General features: G+C 44.0%; 2 protein-coding genes across 2 annotated transcripts; both read left to right on the plus strand.

The window, feature by feature from the left end:
* Positions 1-3450: 3450 nt before the first annotated feature.
* kcna3a (potassium voltage-gated channel, shaker-related subfamily, member 3a) lies at positions 3451-5004 on the plus strand. Its single transcript, XM_070902053.1, has one exon. The coding sequence runs from the start codon at positions 3451-3453 to the stop codon at positions 5002-5004; it is 1554 nt and encodes a 517-aa protein (XP_070758154.1).
* Positions 5005-17470: 12466 nt separating this feature from the next.
* Positions 17471-18967, plus strand: LOC139282373 (potassium voltage-gated channel subfamily A member 2). The gene has a single exon (XM_070902054.1). It carries the CDS (start codon positions 17471-17473, stop codon positions 18965-18967), a length of 1497 nt encoding a protein of 498 aa, XP_070758155.1.
* The last annotated feature ends 219 nt before the right edge of the window (positions 18968-19186 follow it).

Consider the following 19186-nt stretch of genomic DNA (forward strand, 5'->3'; position numbering starts at 1 on the left):
GGCCGGAGGAATTTAAATGTTATATATTTTCAGGTATTATGTTTAACTGGAAAGTGAAATGGATTCGAGAAACAGAGAGGGAAGGGGATGGCGTTATAGCCAAAGGCTGTTTGATAATGAGTGTTATAAAATGAGTGTCCCAGGGTCTAAACTTTACATCCGTCCCTTTTGTGTTGAGCTGATTATTTGATTAGTGGCCTTGCAGTCGACACACACACTCAAACACACACACACAAAAAAACCTCCTGGTTCCTTTTAATCCTGATATGTAACATGTTCATTCCTCAGCGGGAATGTGAAAAATAGTCTCCGCTCCTGCACAAGTTGGGCCGGAAATTATGTAACTTCTTCAACTTAACTCATTTTCTCTTTACAAAAACACTTTATGTTTTGTTGCCATGGAGACGAAAACCCAGACAAAACTTCCGTTGCTTACCGAGATGCAACTACGGGGAGGTTGTTAATAGCAGCATGATTTTCTCGCTGCAGAGGACAAATTTTTTAATGTTTATCCGATTTTATATGCAGGGATTGGACGAGCAGGTGTGGCTGTGTTGTGTTGACGGTGGTTAGAAAGAAACAGTCATCAGCTAATAATCACATACATTTTCTAGTGGTCTGGTGTGACCATTTCACCACACAGTGCTCTGCTGTCAGTCATTTGAACTCAAATGGAGAAGACGATCAATGCCTGTGTGACAAGTCTGGCTTTTACCCCCGACATTAAACATTCCCAATATTTACCGTCTTGCCATCTGGGTCGCCTCAGTATTGCATTCATTTTTAAGCTGTTGTTTATTCTGCTTTAACTAAAGCAATTTTAAATGTGAAAGTACATGTTAAACAATAAGGCTACAAAATGTAAAAACAATTGTCATCTAAGTAGCAGGTAATTCATAGTGCCGTTCAATGAATCAAGAAGAATGAGGTACTGTCTCTCCTATCAGCACTCTAATAATACAGTAACAAGTGTCCACCAATGCGGTTGACATACAGGATGTGAAATATAAGGCTGCAACTACCAATTATATTAATTATCAATTAATCTGCTCATTACTTTCTTATTTTCTCAATTAATAATTTGGAAAATGGGGAAAAATGTCCATCACAGTTTCCCAGAGTCCAAGGTGACATCTTCAAATGTATTATTTCGTCCGACCAACAGCATATATCTCTTTGTGTTTACCGTTATATAAACATACCTCTCTAAGAAGGACTAGGAAGAGTTACAGTTTCAGCTTGTGCGGAAAATAACGAGAGACTCAGATCTGAGGAAGGAAAGATCACTCCACCTCTGGGCTGCAGAGAGGAGACGAGACTGGAACAAAACTGGAGTGAGAGTGATGACCTGAGTTATCAAACAGAAGCAAACAGAACTGAAATGTGATGTAGGTTTGGAGAAATGGTCTTGCTATTTCTCACCTGTAGGCTCTCACACACCAGTGTTTGAACCTAGTGGTTATAACTGCAACTTTGTTACTCTGAAGTTTAGTAAAAGTCAGCTTTTTTTGTGTTGCGTCTTTTGTACAACACTGCAGTGATAACGGCATTCAGCATATATTTCTTTGTGTGTATTCACTTCATACTTTCCTGATCTGGTTGTATGTCATACCACTATGTCCATATAATACTCACAACAGGGCCATAGATACAACTGAGGACACGTCATGCCTGATAATTTGGGGGTCTGACACAATCTGAGGAGGAGTTCACATTACAGTTACACAAAAATTACACAAGTTGTTTTGAAAGTCTTGTTCATTGTGTAGTCAATTAATAGAATATATAATATGATATATAATCAAAGCAGCTAAGCTTTTATGGTGGCAAGTCTAACTTATCTCATGGGTGGGCTGCATGTGGACAATTGGGGGTCCTCTAAGGCCTGTTTCAGCATGAAGTTCCTGTGGTGCTTTCAGGTCCTTAGTTTAATGGAAGAGAAGGTTTAACAGGGTTCCAGTGTTGTGGTTCTTCAATAGGTAATGAAGCAGTTAAATGAAATAAAGTTGTAGGATTTTTTTTTAGTCTTGATATTTTTAAACACTGGCTGTTTTTATTATACTGCTAAAGTCTGCTTTTCTTTTTATATACAGAATTCCTGACAGACAGAGGTTTTCCCATGCCCTATACTAATTTTTCCAGGCAGTGCAAAAGAGGCCAATAGGTTTTTTAGATCAGCTTTAAGAGGATGAAGTATCCTGAAGTATGTTCATAGTGGAGTAGTAGATGTTGCCATATTTGGATAGAAGAGAGCCTCAGCTTCTCCTTTGGGTTTGACATGTTGAAATAAAAACCCAGACTGTCACAATAGAAATAAATAAAAAAAAAGAGCAGATTGTGCTTCAGCCTTGAATCCCATTTGAACTCATTAACCCCGCGCACGTGCTCGTATAACCACAGACAGTGACAGACGCCTTTGATGGAGCCTGTCAGCACGAATTACAAACAACACTGATTTTGCATGTTCGTCATTAATCACAGCTGCAACACTTGAGACGCTTCTTTGAGGCGATTCTATCACCACATGGCTTTTTCTTTTCTTTTTTCTCGAGTGGAAATGAGGTGACTGATCCGGAGGCTTCTGTGTTCTGTTGACAATGTCGGGGAAAAGCATCTTTAAACGAACACACACACACATGAACTGTGAACATAGAAAAACTCAACGACTTCCAGGCTGGCTTGTTTTCAGCACCATGGAGAGCAAAACCCCTCAACAACAAGGACTGAGGCTCAAAGAAGCAATGAGAGATTCTGTTTGCGTGTCTTTGGGTTTGGACAGTGAACACCTTGACATCCATCTGTTGTCAGTTTCCCCAGAAAGCCCGATTTCATCAGCTCAGTTTCAGTGGAAAAAGTGAAGCAACATTATTTGGACAGTGTCAGAAGTGTTTTGCAGGCACACGTTGCAAAAGGGGATTCTGCTCCTGAATGTATTTTCTGCTGTAATTTTCTTTGTATTTGAAGTAAGTGTGATCACATTTGGATTCGGGCTGAGCTTTAAACAGACATGAAACTGCATGTTTTCTGCAGCGCTGATCGAGCTTCATGTCTGCGTTTATTCAAGGTGATGTAAGATCAATAAGAGCTCAGGAGAAATGATCTATCTTGGATCAAACAGGTGGATGTGATTTCCTCACGTGTTTTTTGTTCCCCCACACTTGAATGAAGGTGTGTGCTCGACATTAAGTGTCAAGTTAGTTTGTGATTGGGCGCGTCGTGGACGTATGTCAGACATATGCGCGCCGTGGGCGGGTGTCGACGTGTTTGTAGGAGAAAAAAAAGACAAGAAAAAGGCAGAGGGGAGTGCGGCGCTTCAGTGTGTGTGGATACGCGGACATAGGTGATGGTGAGAGGAGATGCCAGCGGTGTCGGCCTCAGCTCCCCAAAGCTGTAGGCTTTGGCTGGGAGAGGCGTGGCGCGCTCTGCCCCTCCAGACCGAAAACCACCTGTATGGATGACCAGACCTTCAGCGTGGTCCAGTCGCCCTCGTCCGCCAGGCTCAGGGGCAGCAACGCGACTGACAGCCGGGGTTATGCCGAGGTGGAGAGGGGCGTCATGACGGTGGAAAACATGCTGGAGGAGTCCGCCGGGCTCTCGGCGCCTCACCTGTCGGTGGATCGATATGAGCGCGGTCGGCAGGGCTGCTGCGAGAGGGTGGTGATCAACATTTCGGGTTTACGCTTCGAGACACAACTTAAAACTTTCAACCAGTTCCCGAACACGCTGCTGGGGGACCCCAGGAAAAGGATGCGCTACTTTGACCCACTGAGGAACGAGTACTTCTTTGACAGGAACAGACCGAGCTTTGATGCCATCCTGTACTACTACCAGTCAGGGGGGCGCATACGGAGACCTGTTAACGTCCCCATTGATATTTTCTCCGAGGAGATCAGGTTTTATCAACTCGGGGAGGAGGCCATGGAGAAATTCCGTGATGATGAAGGGTTTATAAAAGAAGAGGAGCGCGTACTGCCCAAACATGACTTCCAAAAGCAGGTTTGGCTTTTGTTTGAGTACCCTGAAAGCTCTGGTCCAGCAAGGGGGATAGCCATCGTCTCAGTGCTTGTTATTTTGATTTCAATAGTTATTTTCTGCATGGAGACTCTGCCGGAGTTTCGGGACGACAGAGACCAAACCACAGTGGCACCCGCGGTCAATGGCACTGCCCCCCACGTGCCAAGCCCGTTCACAGACCCCTTCTTTGTGATAGAGACTCTGTGCATCATATGGTTCTCTTTCGAGCTGCTGGTCAGGTTCTTCGCCTGCCCCAGCAAAACTTCCTTCTCCAAAAACATCATGAATATCATTGACATCGTCGCCATAATCCCCTACTTTATCACTTTGGGGACTGAGCTGGCCGAGAAGGAAACCAACAGCGGCCAGCAGGCGATGTCCCTCGCCATCCTGAGGGTGATCAGGCTGGTGAGGGTCTTTCGCATTTTTAAGCTGTCACGACACTCAAAGGGTCTTCAGATTTTGGGACAGACCCTCAAGGCCAGCATGAGGGAGCTCGGCTTGCTCATATTCTTCCTTTTCATCGGAGTTATTCTCTTCTCCAGCGCGGTTTACTTTGCAGAGGCGGACGACCCCTCGTCCAGTTTCACCAGCATCCCAGATGCGTTTTGGTGGGCAGTGGTGACCATGACCACAGTCGGATATGGAGACATGCATCCGGTGACCATTGGTGGGAAAATAGTGGGGTCCCTGTGCGCAATAGCAGGCGTGCTGACCATTGCCTTACCCGTGCCAGTGATTGTGTCCAATTTCAACTACTTTTACCACAGGGAGACTGATGGAGAGGAGCACCCACAGTACGTGCACACGGGCAGCTGTGAGCACCTCCCCTCGGAGGAGCTGAGGCGGTCGTGCAGCTCCTCATCCCTCAGCAAGTCTGAGTACATGGTGATAGAGGAGGGCATCAACAGCGCGTTCAAACGGCCCAACTTCACCACCGAAAACAACCAGAACTGCGTGAACATCAAAAAGATCTTCACAGACGTGTAAATGAACCCCACAAATGGTTCATTTATGGAGCATGAAGAAATAGTAGCTATAATATATTATTTTTTTATATAGCCAATCGTAATGTGTCCGTCCATATCTGTGGAGGAACGCTGTAAATGCCCGTTTTAACAAGTCATTTATACTTTTTATTGAAGCAAATGAGGAATTATGATTCTGCTTATTTCCAGTGTAGATTCACATGTTGAGTAAGAAGTATTAATATGACCCAAAAACATTTGCACTGGAAAAGTATTTATTTCGGCACAAGCTGCCCCCCCCCAAACATTTAATGAACGAGTTGGTGGCTTGTTAAAACAGATATTTGTGCAGTGTAGAGTGCCACACTACGCCTACATATCTTGATGTTGTTGCGGAAGTTGTTTGTATTCATGATTGGGATACACGTGTAGCATATACTATATTGCATCTACCAGTCAAAAACGGCGACGTCTTGTGCTTCGTGGAAAGTAAAGTTTCATTGTCGAATAATGGCCATTTGTATAGCCGATTGCCTGTTTTAGGTTATATTCAATAGGATAACCTGTCGAGATGTTGGACTCTGAGTCTTGTTCAGATTATTATTCAGGTAAAATCACACCGTGGTGAGTGGTGTAGATGGGAACGCTTATCATAGAAGTCGAGCTTTTCGTAAAATTGTATTTTTATTCAGAACTGCCTATATAGCCTATATTAAATAAAAACGGAAATTAAGTGATCCCGACTCTAAATGTCATTATAACCTTTCTCTAAATATCTAATATCATTATAAATGCCGTCTTTGGCGAGCAGGGTTGAGGTATGAAATACATAAAGTGTGAATAATTGTGCGTTTGAGGTCATGTGCGCAGTGACGGCAGGATGAGAGGAGGGAGAACGTGCAGAACGTCCCGCCTCCTGCTCGCTGAACCCGCCTTGTGACGCAGTCTCCATGGCGACGGCGGTTTCCTGGGTAACCCCCTCTGATGTTACCATGGCATTGTGTTGCATTTTTCACAAAGACTTTCCAACTGTGCTCCACTGTCACCTTCGTGTCCTTGGAGAGGAAAGGGAGCAGCTCCTGCAGATGTTTGTTTTAATATCATGTTAAACTAGCATGGAGCTTAATAATAATTTATTAGTTTAGTTTGCTTTCAGGGTGGTTAAATGAATATCAATCAGCACTACTCGTCCTTTGGGCAGAGCTAATAGCCTCAGGCAGTGGGTTGGCAGATCTGTAGGAATACAGTGCAAATCATGAAAAGCTGTTGTATCAATGCAGCCTCTCTTTTGTTTCCCTTCGCTGAAACCGCCTCAGCAGCTCTGTTTTTCAGATGTGAGCTCCATTCTCTGAGTTGGCATGCCAACTGGGTCTGACGTCAGCCACCTTTCATCCCCTCCAGCAGACACTTGCATGTGTGCTTTTAGTACAAAGTGGCTGAGAGCTGAAGTGACACAAACAAACAGTCAAACTCAGTCCACTGAAAATGAATTACGGGGCTGTATTTCCTCTTCATGTGTCATGTTGGCTTGAAAGTTTTTCAAAATTAGTAAATAGTTACTTCACTTTTATTATTCTTAAGGCTGCAACCAATGATTATTTTCATTATCGATTAATCTGTTGATTATTTTCTTGATTAATTGATTAATCATTTAATCAATGGCTGTCATAAAACAGAGAAAAATGTATTATAATTTCCCAGGGGTCCAAATTGAAGTCTTCAGATGTCTTGTTTTCTTCAACGAAATCCAGTTTCCAGTTTCCAAAGATATAAAACGGAGAAAAGCCTTCACATTGGAGAAAGTACACCGGAGAATGGCACTGGCGTTTTTATTGAAAAACAAATTTCTCCTTTCATATTGATTATACAGTAATAAATGGCAGAGACGGCGCAGTTTTTATAAACTACTTCTTGTTAAAGTTGTACTGTTGCTGAACTGAATCAACACAGAGGCTTCATCATTCTGAAAATAGCTCAGTACTGCCCTCTAGTGGATCAACTGAGTTATTACTGTTGGGAAGGAGTTGAATATTGACTGTACTGATGATATTTAGCTTCTTGGACTTGAAGTCTTGACGACTGAATATATTATTGTGTCTTTATAATCAAGCTAGTGGCAAACAATTTATACTTTAGTCCACGTATTGTTTTGACTGCTTTGACTGTAGTAGGACTCCCTGGGCCCTCTTTAACGCCTCAAAAACATATCAGTGTTCTTCATAATTATTTATTAGCTTGATACTTTGTGACTCTCCCTGATTTTATGAGAACTTCTAACAAACATGATTTTAAACTGATGACGCTTAAGAAGACCGCCACAGAAAAGGATGCATTTCTTCAGTTTGAAGTCTCAGAGACTCCAGCTGTTAAATACGGTCATACACGATGGATTTTCATTTAGTCTTTGTCTGTTGACAATAACGTTTAAGCAGCACCAAACCTCCAGATCCCAAATTAGCCCATTTGGGTTTCTCTTAATGGAATTTCTTTTGTCTGCCTGTGAAACAAGTATAGCCCATATAACATATGAAACATATTATATAAAGCATATTTATATTTCCTCATTTGGTGTAATAACAATGTCTTATGGTGACATTCATATTTAATCATCTTCATCAAATGTGTAAACCCCTTTGTGGCATATAGGTAAGAAAATGGCTGACTTTGTAATTATCATTACTGTTTTTACACGTGCAGCGCCGTGAGGAACCGTGTTTTGTCGTCGAATCATTGTCTGTCTGGGGTTTGTAAGGCAGGTCAGGAAACTACCTTCAAATTCCACCTAGAGGCTTTTAGTCTGACCTATAATTCTGGTGTTTCCCAGGAGACAAAGGGAATTACAGTTTGTGCTAAAAAACTCACTCCACTTACAATTTGCATGACTTTGAACGAGCACAGAAATGGACATGAAGGTTGGTTGAAATTCGCTTTGCAGTATGCTGGGCTGTTACAAAGCAAAATCCACTCACATGAAAGCTCATGTGGTGTCTTCCAGAGCAACATCTTAACAAAAGGACATGGATATATGAGCCCAGGATAAGAGAAGATATTTGGTGGCAATTATTTAAATGTCAAACAAAACCTGCCTGTTTTTTTGATTTGTGTACTCAAAGGCTCATTTCTTCTACAAATCTGCTGTGAGACCAGGCTCCACACACGCGAACAAAACACTTAAAGAAGCTAAACATTTGAAGAAGAGCAGAAGGCTAGAGATGACTTAAACCAACATATAATATGATATAATATTAAAAGGGAAGCGGTTTAGCTTTGAGTTTCACAGATTTAACCCTTTGTCCACATTCTTTGCTGAATGTTCAGTTTCACATGCAGAGCGACAAAGACCTCAGTCCTGCAGGCCAGATGTAATGCGGCCAGGTGCTCTGCCTCAGAACTGCTGAGTGGCTTTGTTCCCTCCTGTCTTCCGTACTGGAATTTAAGTCCTCCTTCAATGTATTTTTAACCAGGGGAAATGAAAACGTGTCTGTAAGTTGCCCAGCGGCGTTAATCATCTCGACGAGCTCGACGGCAGTGCTGGCAAGGGACATAGTTCAGCTTGTCTTGATCTGATCTGAGGAGAGGAGAATCGCATCAGAGGTAAACCTGTTAGACATAGTAGGCTGAGATATTGTGGCCTCTTGAGGATCACAATGTTGTTTTTACCGCATTTAAGTTAATAGAAGATAATATCAATATCAAAATTAAGGATCTAGCCTACCGATAATGGGAAAAACACACTTTTATACATTCTTTCAATAAACTCTTCTTGTTGTTGTCCCTTTGTTCTATAAAGAGCTGAATATCAAACTGCTAAAACACCTAAAGCTGGCATTAAAGCCACACTAATCAATATTTCTGTCTTAACAATGGATCAAAGACTATGTGTGGTGTTTAAGGTGTTGCTACTACGAACCACAGAGAATTATTACTTGACTGTGCAAAGGTTAGCAGCTAGCTGGTGAACATAGTGGAGCATTTAGCAGCTAAAGAGCCAGATATTTCTCTGAGGTTGGTGGAGACAAAAAGAAAGCTAAGAAGAGAGTGAATATTGGACTTAGATTCATCAGTACGCCAAAAACACGACTGGAAATGAATGCTAAAGTTGCTCCGTGTCTGCTGGGTGTGTGAACCGGCAACTGTTTGGTAACTGTTTGACAAGTCTGAATGTATTTGTAATCTTGTTTGTATTCTTTGATCAGATAGTTCTTGATTTAAATCAAACTTTTGCCACTTTTAGACAATTTTATGTAGGTCTCTAGAGAAGTTCCTGTGTGTGTAAAAATGTCACCCATCCCTAGTTATATAATAACACAAGGGACACAATATAATACTTGCATGTCACTATGATGTAAAAATGAACATGCAGAATGCAGCATTAAGAAAAAGAGATTTAAAGCGGCTTGCACACCTTTTAATGTGTCTGCTAGTTTTAAAATGTGTTGACATGTGTAATTGTCTCGCTGTCCCTGTGTGAATATCTGAGTGTGTGTGTGTGTGTGTATGTGTGTGTGCGTGCGTGCGTTTAAAGTAGCATGCTTGAGTGCTGCACAGCTGTAAGATGCTCACAGCTGGTATGCCTGAATGTACACCGCTGTGGGATCCCGGTCATTAGAAATCATAGAAAGTACTGAAGAGAACGTGCACCGAGTCGAAGGGAATACGCTCACATATGTGAACTTGCATGTATGATACACAAATCCACACAGAGATGCAGAAAACCGCTAACAGTCCGCTGCCCAGCTGGTCTTCTCTGACACTGCCTCTCCATGCCGACGTGAGCATGCAAGACCAGGATCGTGCTCAGTCAGGTGGGGTGGGGGATAGAGGGGACCCTGGGCTTCCCCCTCCCCTCTCGTCTCCTCGCTGTCCTCATCACGCCAACATTCACCACATGAGAGGAGTGATGCCTCGCAACAGCATGCTACCTCTAATGATACGCCAACGTGGGGAGTGTCTGCCAGGAGAGGTGCCGCTTGTCATCCTTGAACTTTACCAGAGCGTCGTGTTCAGGACGCGTCGGTGAAGAGAAGAGGGAAGGCAGCGGCTGCATCCGGAGCAACTATTGACAGCACTGCACATTTGTCTTCCTGCTCTGATGATATTTTTATGTGGTACAGTATTTGCCCTAAAACTGTAACTCAGTGCTGCCAAAAATAGAAACCATGAGACATATTGCCATTATTTCTCAGGGTGCCATTCATCCATCTGCTCTTTGGAGAACATGTAATGGCACTCTGGGGGCTATTCATAAAGTTCACTCTTCTGCATCAAGACTCAGTGTTCAGGGCTCTCAGTGAGGAAAAGGAAAGCCCAGAAAGCATGTCAGAGAAAGCATATATCCCCCCCCCAGAGGGAAGACGTACTAAAGCTAACAGTGAAACCGGTTCCATAGAGACAACTGTTCCATATGCTGGCAAACATGTGAAACAAGGAGAATCATAACTCACATATTTTACACTTTTTCTGGCCTCTAATTCATCTATAAATAATGCAGCTGACTGCAGGAAAATGAAAAGTGCTTTGTCATCGTGCGCTAACTTTACCTGAAATATCCCAGCGGCACCAGAGACGCTGTAGGCGTGATGTCACCGCCCAGCCTCCTCCCACTGCTGCCCCTAGAGATGGTCTCCGTAGCAACCGAATGAGGCTGAGCAAAAGATTCACCCATCTACAGTGGCAAAGCTCACTTTGGACAATTTCCTTTTGATACTCTGGTGCTTTTAGACAGACAAGATTAATATTGATGGGAAAAGTCAGATGTGTGTGAAGTTTTGGTTATGAGGTCATGTGACCCTGGAGCCCGTGCAGTCCTGGCTCATCCCTCAGGTGTCCTGCAAGAGAGAGCCGGGTCCAGCAGCAGCAGCAGCGTGGATTGAAGATCAGACTGCTGCCACGAGGCTGAGGCAGATATTTGGATTCCTCGAATCACTGGCAAACAAAAACCCGAGGATTGCATCATCAGTGACACAGTATAGCTGTCACTGTAAATCCCACAAGTCCCATAATATGCATCTGTGCTGCAGCAAACAAACACTGCAGCCTATTGAGCAGACCTCAGTACGCTTTTAATGCCGATTTTGTGCACTTTCTAATACATGAAAAGGGAGCAGAACCAGGCTTTGCTAAAATATTCAGGGGTGGAGAGATATGCTGCAATAAGTCAGAGCTGCATGCAATGCATAAAGTAAACCGCTTCCCTTTTTCAGAGCCTCGCTGTGCATGTAAAAAGCTTGTTCTGAGAGACACACAATCAGTTTTATATTTGTTCTCTTGCCCTCATACAAAAGGTATCTTATTTTTAGTATGACCTTGGTGTAATATAACCAAGTGTTCCTGAAGCCAGCATTTACCCTGACTTGAGTTTCACTCACTCATATACAGACACATTGTATAACACAGCATAAGGGTATCCCTGCAACAGTGACACTGACTCACCCACTGACTCACAGTCCTTCCCTTCAGCATCAGGACAGCTCACTGAATTGAATGAAGCCACGATTTCATTTATTCTTTTTGGTCATTCTGCTGCTGTCTGTACAAATGACATATGAAGAAGACGCACAGTAAAATGTGTTCGTTTCAGCCAAATGTTGCATGATTTAACTTTTGATTTCGCTGCTATCATGTGGAAAATGTCTGCAGGTATTGACTAAACCTATAAGTTTAGATGCTAAGCTTGTGCAGTGGGTGTGTGCAGATTTCTATGAGGTTATCTGGCTAAGCGGGATGCAGCTTGGCAGTATACCGCAGTGGACCAGTGTCCTTGTGTCTCTCCTGGTGTCTGGCTCTTTTCCAGCGTCTGCCCTCATCCTGCTGGGCCTCAATCTGACGAGCACGACTCTCTCCTTTCCCTCCCTTTTTTCTTCTCCTCCATCTCTTTGCTCTCTCTCTCTTTGCTATCCCTGTCTTCTTTATTTCCACCTCTTTTTGTCTCTGCCTCAGATGTACTGTTAGCTCCAGGGGACATAGAGAAGGACACAGGGAGCTGCACTGCTATATATTTGTATACCTAAGCAGCTCTTTTTATTCATTGCCTCCACTTTCCGAGCCCGGGTCCCGTAGTTGTATGTATAACCTGGCCTCTTTTGCAGGGCACCTCAGTTTCTGTCTCCTGAGTAGTGATACTGGAATGACTCATCTCCCAGAGGGTTCAATAAATTGAGTTTCACTGGAGATGCATTGGAGAAAAAAAAGTGTTTAGCAGCAAGGTTATGGGATTGCTAGATACCCTGAGGAGGAGTGGAAAAACACAGTATAAAATATTAAATTGTCAAAATATATAGGATGAGTTCATCAAATACAATGATGATTGATTTTGCATGAGAGAATCCTCTAATGAGGAGCTGATACACAGGGGGGTGTTGCATCATCATATCTAGAGGTAGAAAATCTGTTTTAGTGCAGCAGCAAATCCAACATGATATGCGGAGCTCATCTCTTCCATCTTATTGCATTATGTTGGCCAGTGAACAAGCTGGTAATAGGAAGAGCAGGAGTTGAATCATGTTGGAATTTGGACCTTTTTGTTTGGTGTGTGTGTGTGTGTGTGTGTGTGTGTGTGTGTGTGTGTGTGTGTGCTGGAAACCTGTGGCTGCTGCAATGCAGTATCGAGGAGCAAGGAGGTACAACAGACCTCCAGGGACTGGACTGAACAGCATTGACACTTGCTATTGACAAATATATGTACGTACGAGTCACCTTGGGACTTTGTGTTCAGCTAATTTTGTAGTAATTTTTCAAGAAGCCGATCAAATTTGTCCACTACATGTCCTTGGTTGGGTTGAGTGTTGAACCTAGATAAGAAAATGTTCTTCGGGCACTCATAGAAGAGCACGTTTATTAAAAGCCTTTATTTAGTCTGTCATATTGGTTAAAAACACGGACTGGTTTCAACCTCAAAGGGTCTTTATCTGTCCGGAGAAAAATAAAAAACCTGTCTGTAACAGGATTTGTAGTCTTGTTGACTTATTCTATGATCAGATCAAAAAGGTTCTTACACAGCTGCCTGTTTAGAAAACATTGAACATTTGAGAACATTTCCTTCTTTTGTTAAAAAAATTGTTTTGTAGAAAATATGATTGTATTTCTCAAAGTAAGGTATCGGGAAAAAGTATAGTTTTGGCAACAGTACCAAAACTTAGCTATCAGTACTATCTGCACTTGTCATAGTCGGATGTACCTGTTAGGGTGCCATGGGCCCTAACTGACCCCCCACTGACACCTCTAAGTCCCCATCAAGCCTAGTGGAACCAGTATTCCTATTCTGTGGTAATTTGATTGAACAAAACTTTATTGGGAATATGCACCATGTCAGCACAATATAAACTAGAATGATAAAGCTCTGAAAACTAGATTTCAACAGTGTCCCACTACAATACATAAAATCTGCTCATAATGGACACCAGCTTTGGTTGATGTTGAACTTTCATGGTACAAATTCCTAATCAATCCAATTTCTAAAACCAAATGGCATGCAGTGACACTGGGGCTGTTGGGCCCCTCTAGGCTCTGGGACCCCGGGGCAGTTGCTTGTTTTACCCAGTTGGTAACGCAGCCTTCGTACTAGTATTTCAGATGAAAGCTGGCATCAACTGTGTGGTCAGATCTTCTATATCCAATAGTTCCTGCTTTAAATCAAATTGTTGCATCCTTTTAAGGCATCCTGATGGTTAAGATATATATCATTTAACTGCAACGTCCCCAGTTCAGGATCTTTTCTGAATGTCGTACCCTTCTCTCTCTCACTTCCTGTCTGTGTTGCCAATTTTAGACAAAAAAAGTTCTTACACAGCTGTTAAGCTTTTTGTAGAAAAGCATGTTTATGTATCGCAAAGTAAGGCATTATAAAAATATAATAATAATAATTTTTGTATCAGTTCCAAAACTTTGGTATCATGTCAGCACTCGAAAGGAAAAAAAAGTCTGTTGAATGTAAACTCGAGTTGTCTGACTGCACTAACTAGAGAGATTATTTGCTGATGAAGATCAGCTGCTGCAGCTGAAGTCAGCTTTTTGCTCTTCACTGCATATGATTGGATGACAAACAGCCTAAATGTTCTTCTCCTTAAAATGAATAAAACAACAGCAGAGTGAAGACATGACCTGCCATTCAGCTTGAGGCTCAGTGAAAATGACTCCTCAAGTTCATTTTCTCTGCTCCCTGTTCCTGCGCCAAAACAACATCTGATGGAGACGAGGACGAGCCCTGAAATCAATACCTCTTGGAAACAAATTCATGCTTGACACCTTCATCTGCCAACCTACACAACCACCCATTTTCACGTCCCCATATGATCAGAACACGCGCAGCATTTACAGTGCAGGGACCCTTCGCTTTTAATTAAAGCGAGCCAGCTAATGCAAAGTGAACCGAGCTTTAGAGCCTGCATTAACAGTCTTTGTAATGGGCCCCCAGCTCATAAATAATGGCTGTGCTGTCATGAGGAACCTGGGAAAGCCATTAAGAGATAGTGAGAGGTATCAGCGTGTGTGGCAGCAGGCAGGCAGACAGACAGAAGGGACGAGGCCGGGAGCCGGGATGGTCTCAGGTCTGCCAGGAGTAACCTTGGCAAAGCCGAGTCTCACGCAAATCATCCTGCTGGCCTCTCCACCCCCCCCCCCTTTCTCCTCGTTCACCTCCTCCCCATCACAACCAAGGGATTCCCGCTGACCTTTGGCTTCTCTGGAGGTCATTTCTGGCCACAGTGCTTTAATTCCCATATCCAGAATTGAGTGGGGAGAGGATTTACTATCGATCAGTTTGGTCTTTGCTCTGAATATAGCAGGCCACAATGATGGAAGTTTCTGCTCTATTTTAGTCACCCTCCTATCTATTATTCATGAAGCTTGTTGCCAGGAAAGTCTACAAATATAACTTCTGTGACAAGAATTACAAGGCAGAAAGTGACTTCATAATTGTTGCTGCTGCTGTCGACGTAGACAGTAAAGCTCAGAAAAGACACCTGCATGAGAAAGATGTCCCCTCAAACATGCATTTCCGGTGGATTGAATGTGGGACAGTGCTATTGAATGAACAGTTGCAGCCTGATCTACTGTCACAATAATGCCATCAGCTGCTGTACTGTACTCCTGGTCACCTTAGTCTAATCTTGCTAAAATGAAATAAGATATGCAAAACAGGCTGCACTAAATATTCATATGATATAGTTAATAAATTTGGCATTGCAAAAAAAAAAAAAAATGAAACTAACTGACCAACAGCAGTGCAGCTGAACAATGCTGGAGATGCGTACCCCTTTAAATGCCCACACTGCAGATAAGGTAAGGAGTGGTAGGCTACAGTGCGGATGGAGAGCGCGTTTTTTCGCCCTTGCCTTTTCCATCACCAGCACGTCTCTTGGTATGCAGAACAACGCCCGAATGCAGGTTTGACTAAGCTCTATAGACCAGACCAGCCCAGCCCAGTGGCCAAACCCCCCCCCCCACAAAAATCACCTGCTGCCGAGCTGAGACCATGCAGGACCAGTAAAGGCTGCTTCATGTTTATGTGGGTGTGGGTGTGTGTGTGTGTGGGGGGGTCTGGCTCAGTGTAACTGCATAGTGTTGAAGCCCACTACGGAGGGCGATTCTTTCATGCATGTCGTTTCATGTCAGTGTCTGAGGACGCTGCTCTGCTCACCATGTCGGCTATTAGGAGACTCTCAGAAGTGCTGAACATTGGGACGCACTTGACTCTGCCTGGTCTGCAGCTCGCACACCGGACTGTTGTCGGGGGGTTGTTTTATGTGGCGGGTGGAAAGAAATAAAACTGTAGACCGGCTGCGTGACGCATGATCAGGTCAGATCTTCTGAGCGGCAGATTTATTATCACACTGAAATGAATTATTGATGATGATTATTAAATATTGGTAATAAGATTATCTATTTTGTAAGCTCTCTGCCTCCTCCACGCCTTCCTCCTTCCTCCCTTTGCAGATGTTGCCTCTCTGATCACCTTCTCAGGACCGTTTACCTTTGCGGCTGTCTGCAGCCACAGCTCGTCACGCAGTCACGCTGGCGTGGAGGGGAACAGTGGAGGCAGATCATTCTGCTGATCCCAGCACCTTTGGTTATTAAGGGAAGCACCAGCAGCTCGTTGATCGGTTCCCTCCTCCCTTTTTGCCAATCGCCATCCCACGACAGCCTACCCGGAGGAAAGGAGTCGGGGAGGGGAAAGCGAGGACACACCCGCATTTACTGTACCCGGTGTACACGGCGAGGATGATGCAGATAACATGAGGTGAATATCATCGACTGCCCCAAATTGGAAATTCTTTTTCTTTTTTTTTTACCCGCTCTGAAGACAGAAGAGCTGTTTGTCGCAGCTGGTTATTCACCTCCCGGCAGGAGCATCAACTCTCAGCAGATATGAAGAAGATGTCTGCAGGTATGTATGAAATCAAGATAAAGCAGCTTATGTTTACCCATCATCCCTGATTTCGATTATGTAAAGTCTTGGCATTTTGTAGTTCATGATTTGCACTTCACTGGAAAACGTGATAATAGAGAATGAGCCTGCAGTTATACATTTGTTGTGTGTTTCATGAGGATTTTATTGTGTGAAACTGTGCTCTCTCTCTCTCTCTCTCTCTCTGTGAGTGGAGATGATGCAGACAAGAGATACAGTTTTTCTCTTGGAACCTATTTCCTTCTATGGATAAATTATTTATAGATGTTTTTGAATATTTCAGAGACAGGCACCATTTCAAGACTAAAATGCTCCAACAAAACTAAGCTGAAGTCAATTATTATGAGGCGTCTGCGTGTTTGTTTGGCACAGCAGTAAATCTTAAAAGCGTCTCGTACATTTTAGTTTAGACTGCAGTGGTTTTCTATGATATTCTAGACAGGATGCTGTCTGTATGAATTTGGTGCCTGCTGCATTGGCATATTCATGCATGGCTTCACTGCAAAAGGTAGTCCCATTCATTTCAGTGGGTATTGTCCATTGCAGCAGATCAGTGTCCTAATTTATGAGCTTCTGTACGTTTTATATGCCAGTTAGCCCCCGAGTTTACCTGCATTGAAGCAATTTATATGCAAGGCGGATGGTTTATTTGCATATTAATTTGCCCAAGTGAGGAGCAGGACTGTCAGCCTCAAGTTTCCATGAACTGATTCATTTTCATATTGACTGCCTTCTCATAACAGTATAACTTTACATAACTCATACCAATCTTATGACATTGTTTCAGAGGGTGGTTTCATTTTCATCTAATTTCAGTTGTTTGCTCTTCAAGCTAAAGCAAATGAATGACATCTCTGGACTAAGTGGCAGAAGTATCGAGCGCTGAATCATGTCTCGGGTTTACCTGACCTTGTTGTCTGTCTTTGCTTTATCTGTCCTACATGCAGTCAGATCCTAGGTGACATCCTGTGGCCGTCAGGTCTTTACGGCGTTGAGCCCCCTCCCTCTCCTGGCCCCTGCCTGCAGTTCTCCAGGCTGCAGGACCCAGACCCACTGAAAAGTGCAGGCCTCCTCCCCCTGCAGAATGACTGTTGCCACAGGCGACCCCTCTGACGAGGCGGCTGCACACCCGGGGCACCCGCAGGACTACGACCCGGAGGCCGACCATGAGTGTTGTGAGAGGGTGGTCATCAACATCTCAGGGCTGCGCTTTGAGACTCAACTCAAAACCCTCTCCCAGTTCCCAGAGACTCTGCTGGGGGACCCCAAAAAGAGGATGCGGTACTTTGACCCTCTGAGGAACGAGTACTTTTTCGACAGGAACCGACCCAGCTTTGACGCCATATTGTATTATTACCAATCAGGGGGGCGGCTAAGAAGGCCGGTCAACGTCACTCTTGATATTTTCTCAGAGGAGATTCGCTTCTACGAGCTGGGCGATGAGGCCATCGAGATATTCAGAGAAGATGAGGGTTTCATCAAGGAGGAGGAGCGGCCTCTTCCTGATAATGAGTTTCAGAGACAGGTGTGGCTGCTGTTCGAGTACCCAGAGAGCTCAGGTCCTGCTAGGATTATTGCCATAATCTCCGTCATGGTCATCCTGATCTCTATAGTCAGTTTCTGCTTGGAGACCCTCCCCATTTTCCGCAATGATGACGATGACATGCACAAGTCTCATGCGACAGTCTTTTCACCTGAGACCAACACCACAATCGTCAGCTATACAAACACCTACTTCACTGACCCCTTCTTTATCCTGGAGACGCTCTGCATTATATGGTTCTCCTTTGAGTTTCTTGTGCGCTTCTTTGCCTGCCCCAGCAAAGCAGGCTTTTTTGGTAATATAATGAACATTATTGATATTGTTGCTATCATCCCTTACTTCATCACTCTCGGCACAGAGCTAGCAGACAGGCCAGACGATGGTCAAGCGGGTCAGCAAGCCATGTCTTTAGCCATTCTCAGGGTCATCCGCTTGGTACGAGTCTTCAGAATTTTCAAGCTCTCACGTCACTCTAAGGGGCTTCAGATTTTGGGTCAGACCCTGAAAGCCAGCATGAGAGAGCTCGGCCTGCTCATTTTCTTCCTCTTCATAGGGGTCATCCTTTTCTCAAGCGCTGTCTACTTTGCTGAAGCAGACGAGCCCGAGTCACAGTTCGAAAGCATCCCAGATGCGTTTTGGTGGGCTGTGGTGTCCATGACAACAGTCGGCTATGGCGATATGGTCCCGACTACGATTGGCGGCAAGATCGTGGGTTCCCTCTGTGCCATTGCAGGTGTGCTGACCATTGCCTTGCCTGTGCCTGTCATTGTGTCCAACTTCAACTACTTCTATCACCGCGAGACTGAGGGTGAAGAACAGGCGCAGTACCTGCAGGTCAACGTGCCCAAAGCCGATTCAGCCGAGGAGCTGAAGAAGAGCCGGAGCGGCTCCACCATCAGTAAATCGGACTACATGGAGATCCAGGAGGCTGTGAACAATAGCAACGAGGACTTTCAGGAGGAGAACCTTAAGACGGCCAACTGCACACTGGCCAACACAAACTATGTAAACATCACCAAAATGCTAACAGACGTGTAGTCATCTGCTGTTTTCCTCCCGGTCACAGCGGGAAATGTGGAGCTGAGCAACTGGACGGGACAGGTGTGCAGCCTCCCACCTCACGTGTGCTGAAAAAAACAAGGCAATAGATTTCAGGATGTTCATGATGATAGACAGTGAAAAAAAAAAAATACTACAAAGACCATCTGCTCACTTCGCGCTCATCCTGTCTTCACTCCTCACAACTTGTCCTTAAAA

This window comes from Enoplosus armatus, chromosome 3, assembly GCF_043641665.1.
Source record: "Enoplosus armatus isolate fEnoArm2 chromosome 3, fEnoArm2.hap1, whole genome shotgun sequence".
Lineage (NCBI taxonomy): Eukaryota > Metazoa > Chordata > Actinopteri > Centrarchiformes > Enoplosidae > Enoplosus > Enoplosus armatus.

Excerpts from the sequence above, each read along its gene's own strand:
- LOC139282373 (XM_070902054.1), top strand. The coding sequence starts at position 17,471 with ATGACTGTTGCCACAGGCGACCCCTCTGACGAGGCGGCTGCACACCCG.
- kcna3a (XM_070902053.1), top strand. The coding sequence starts at position 3,451 with ATGGATGACCAGACCTTCAGCGTGGTCCAGTCGCCCTCGTCCGCCAGG.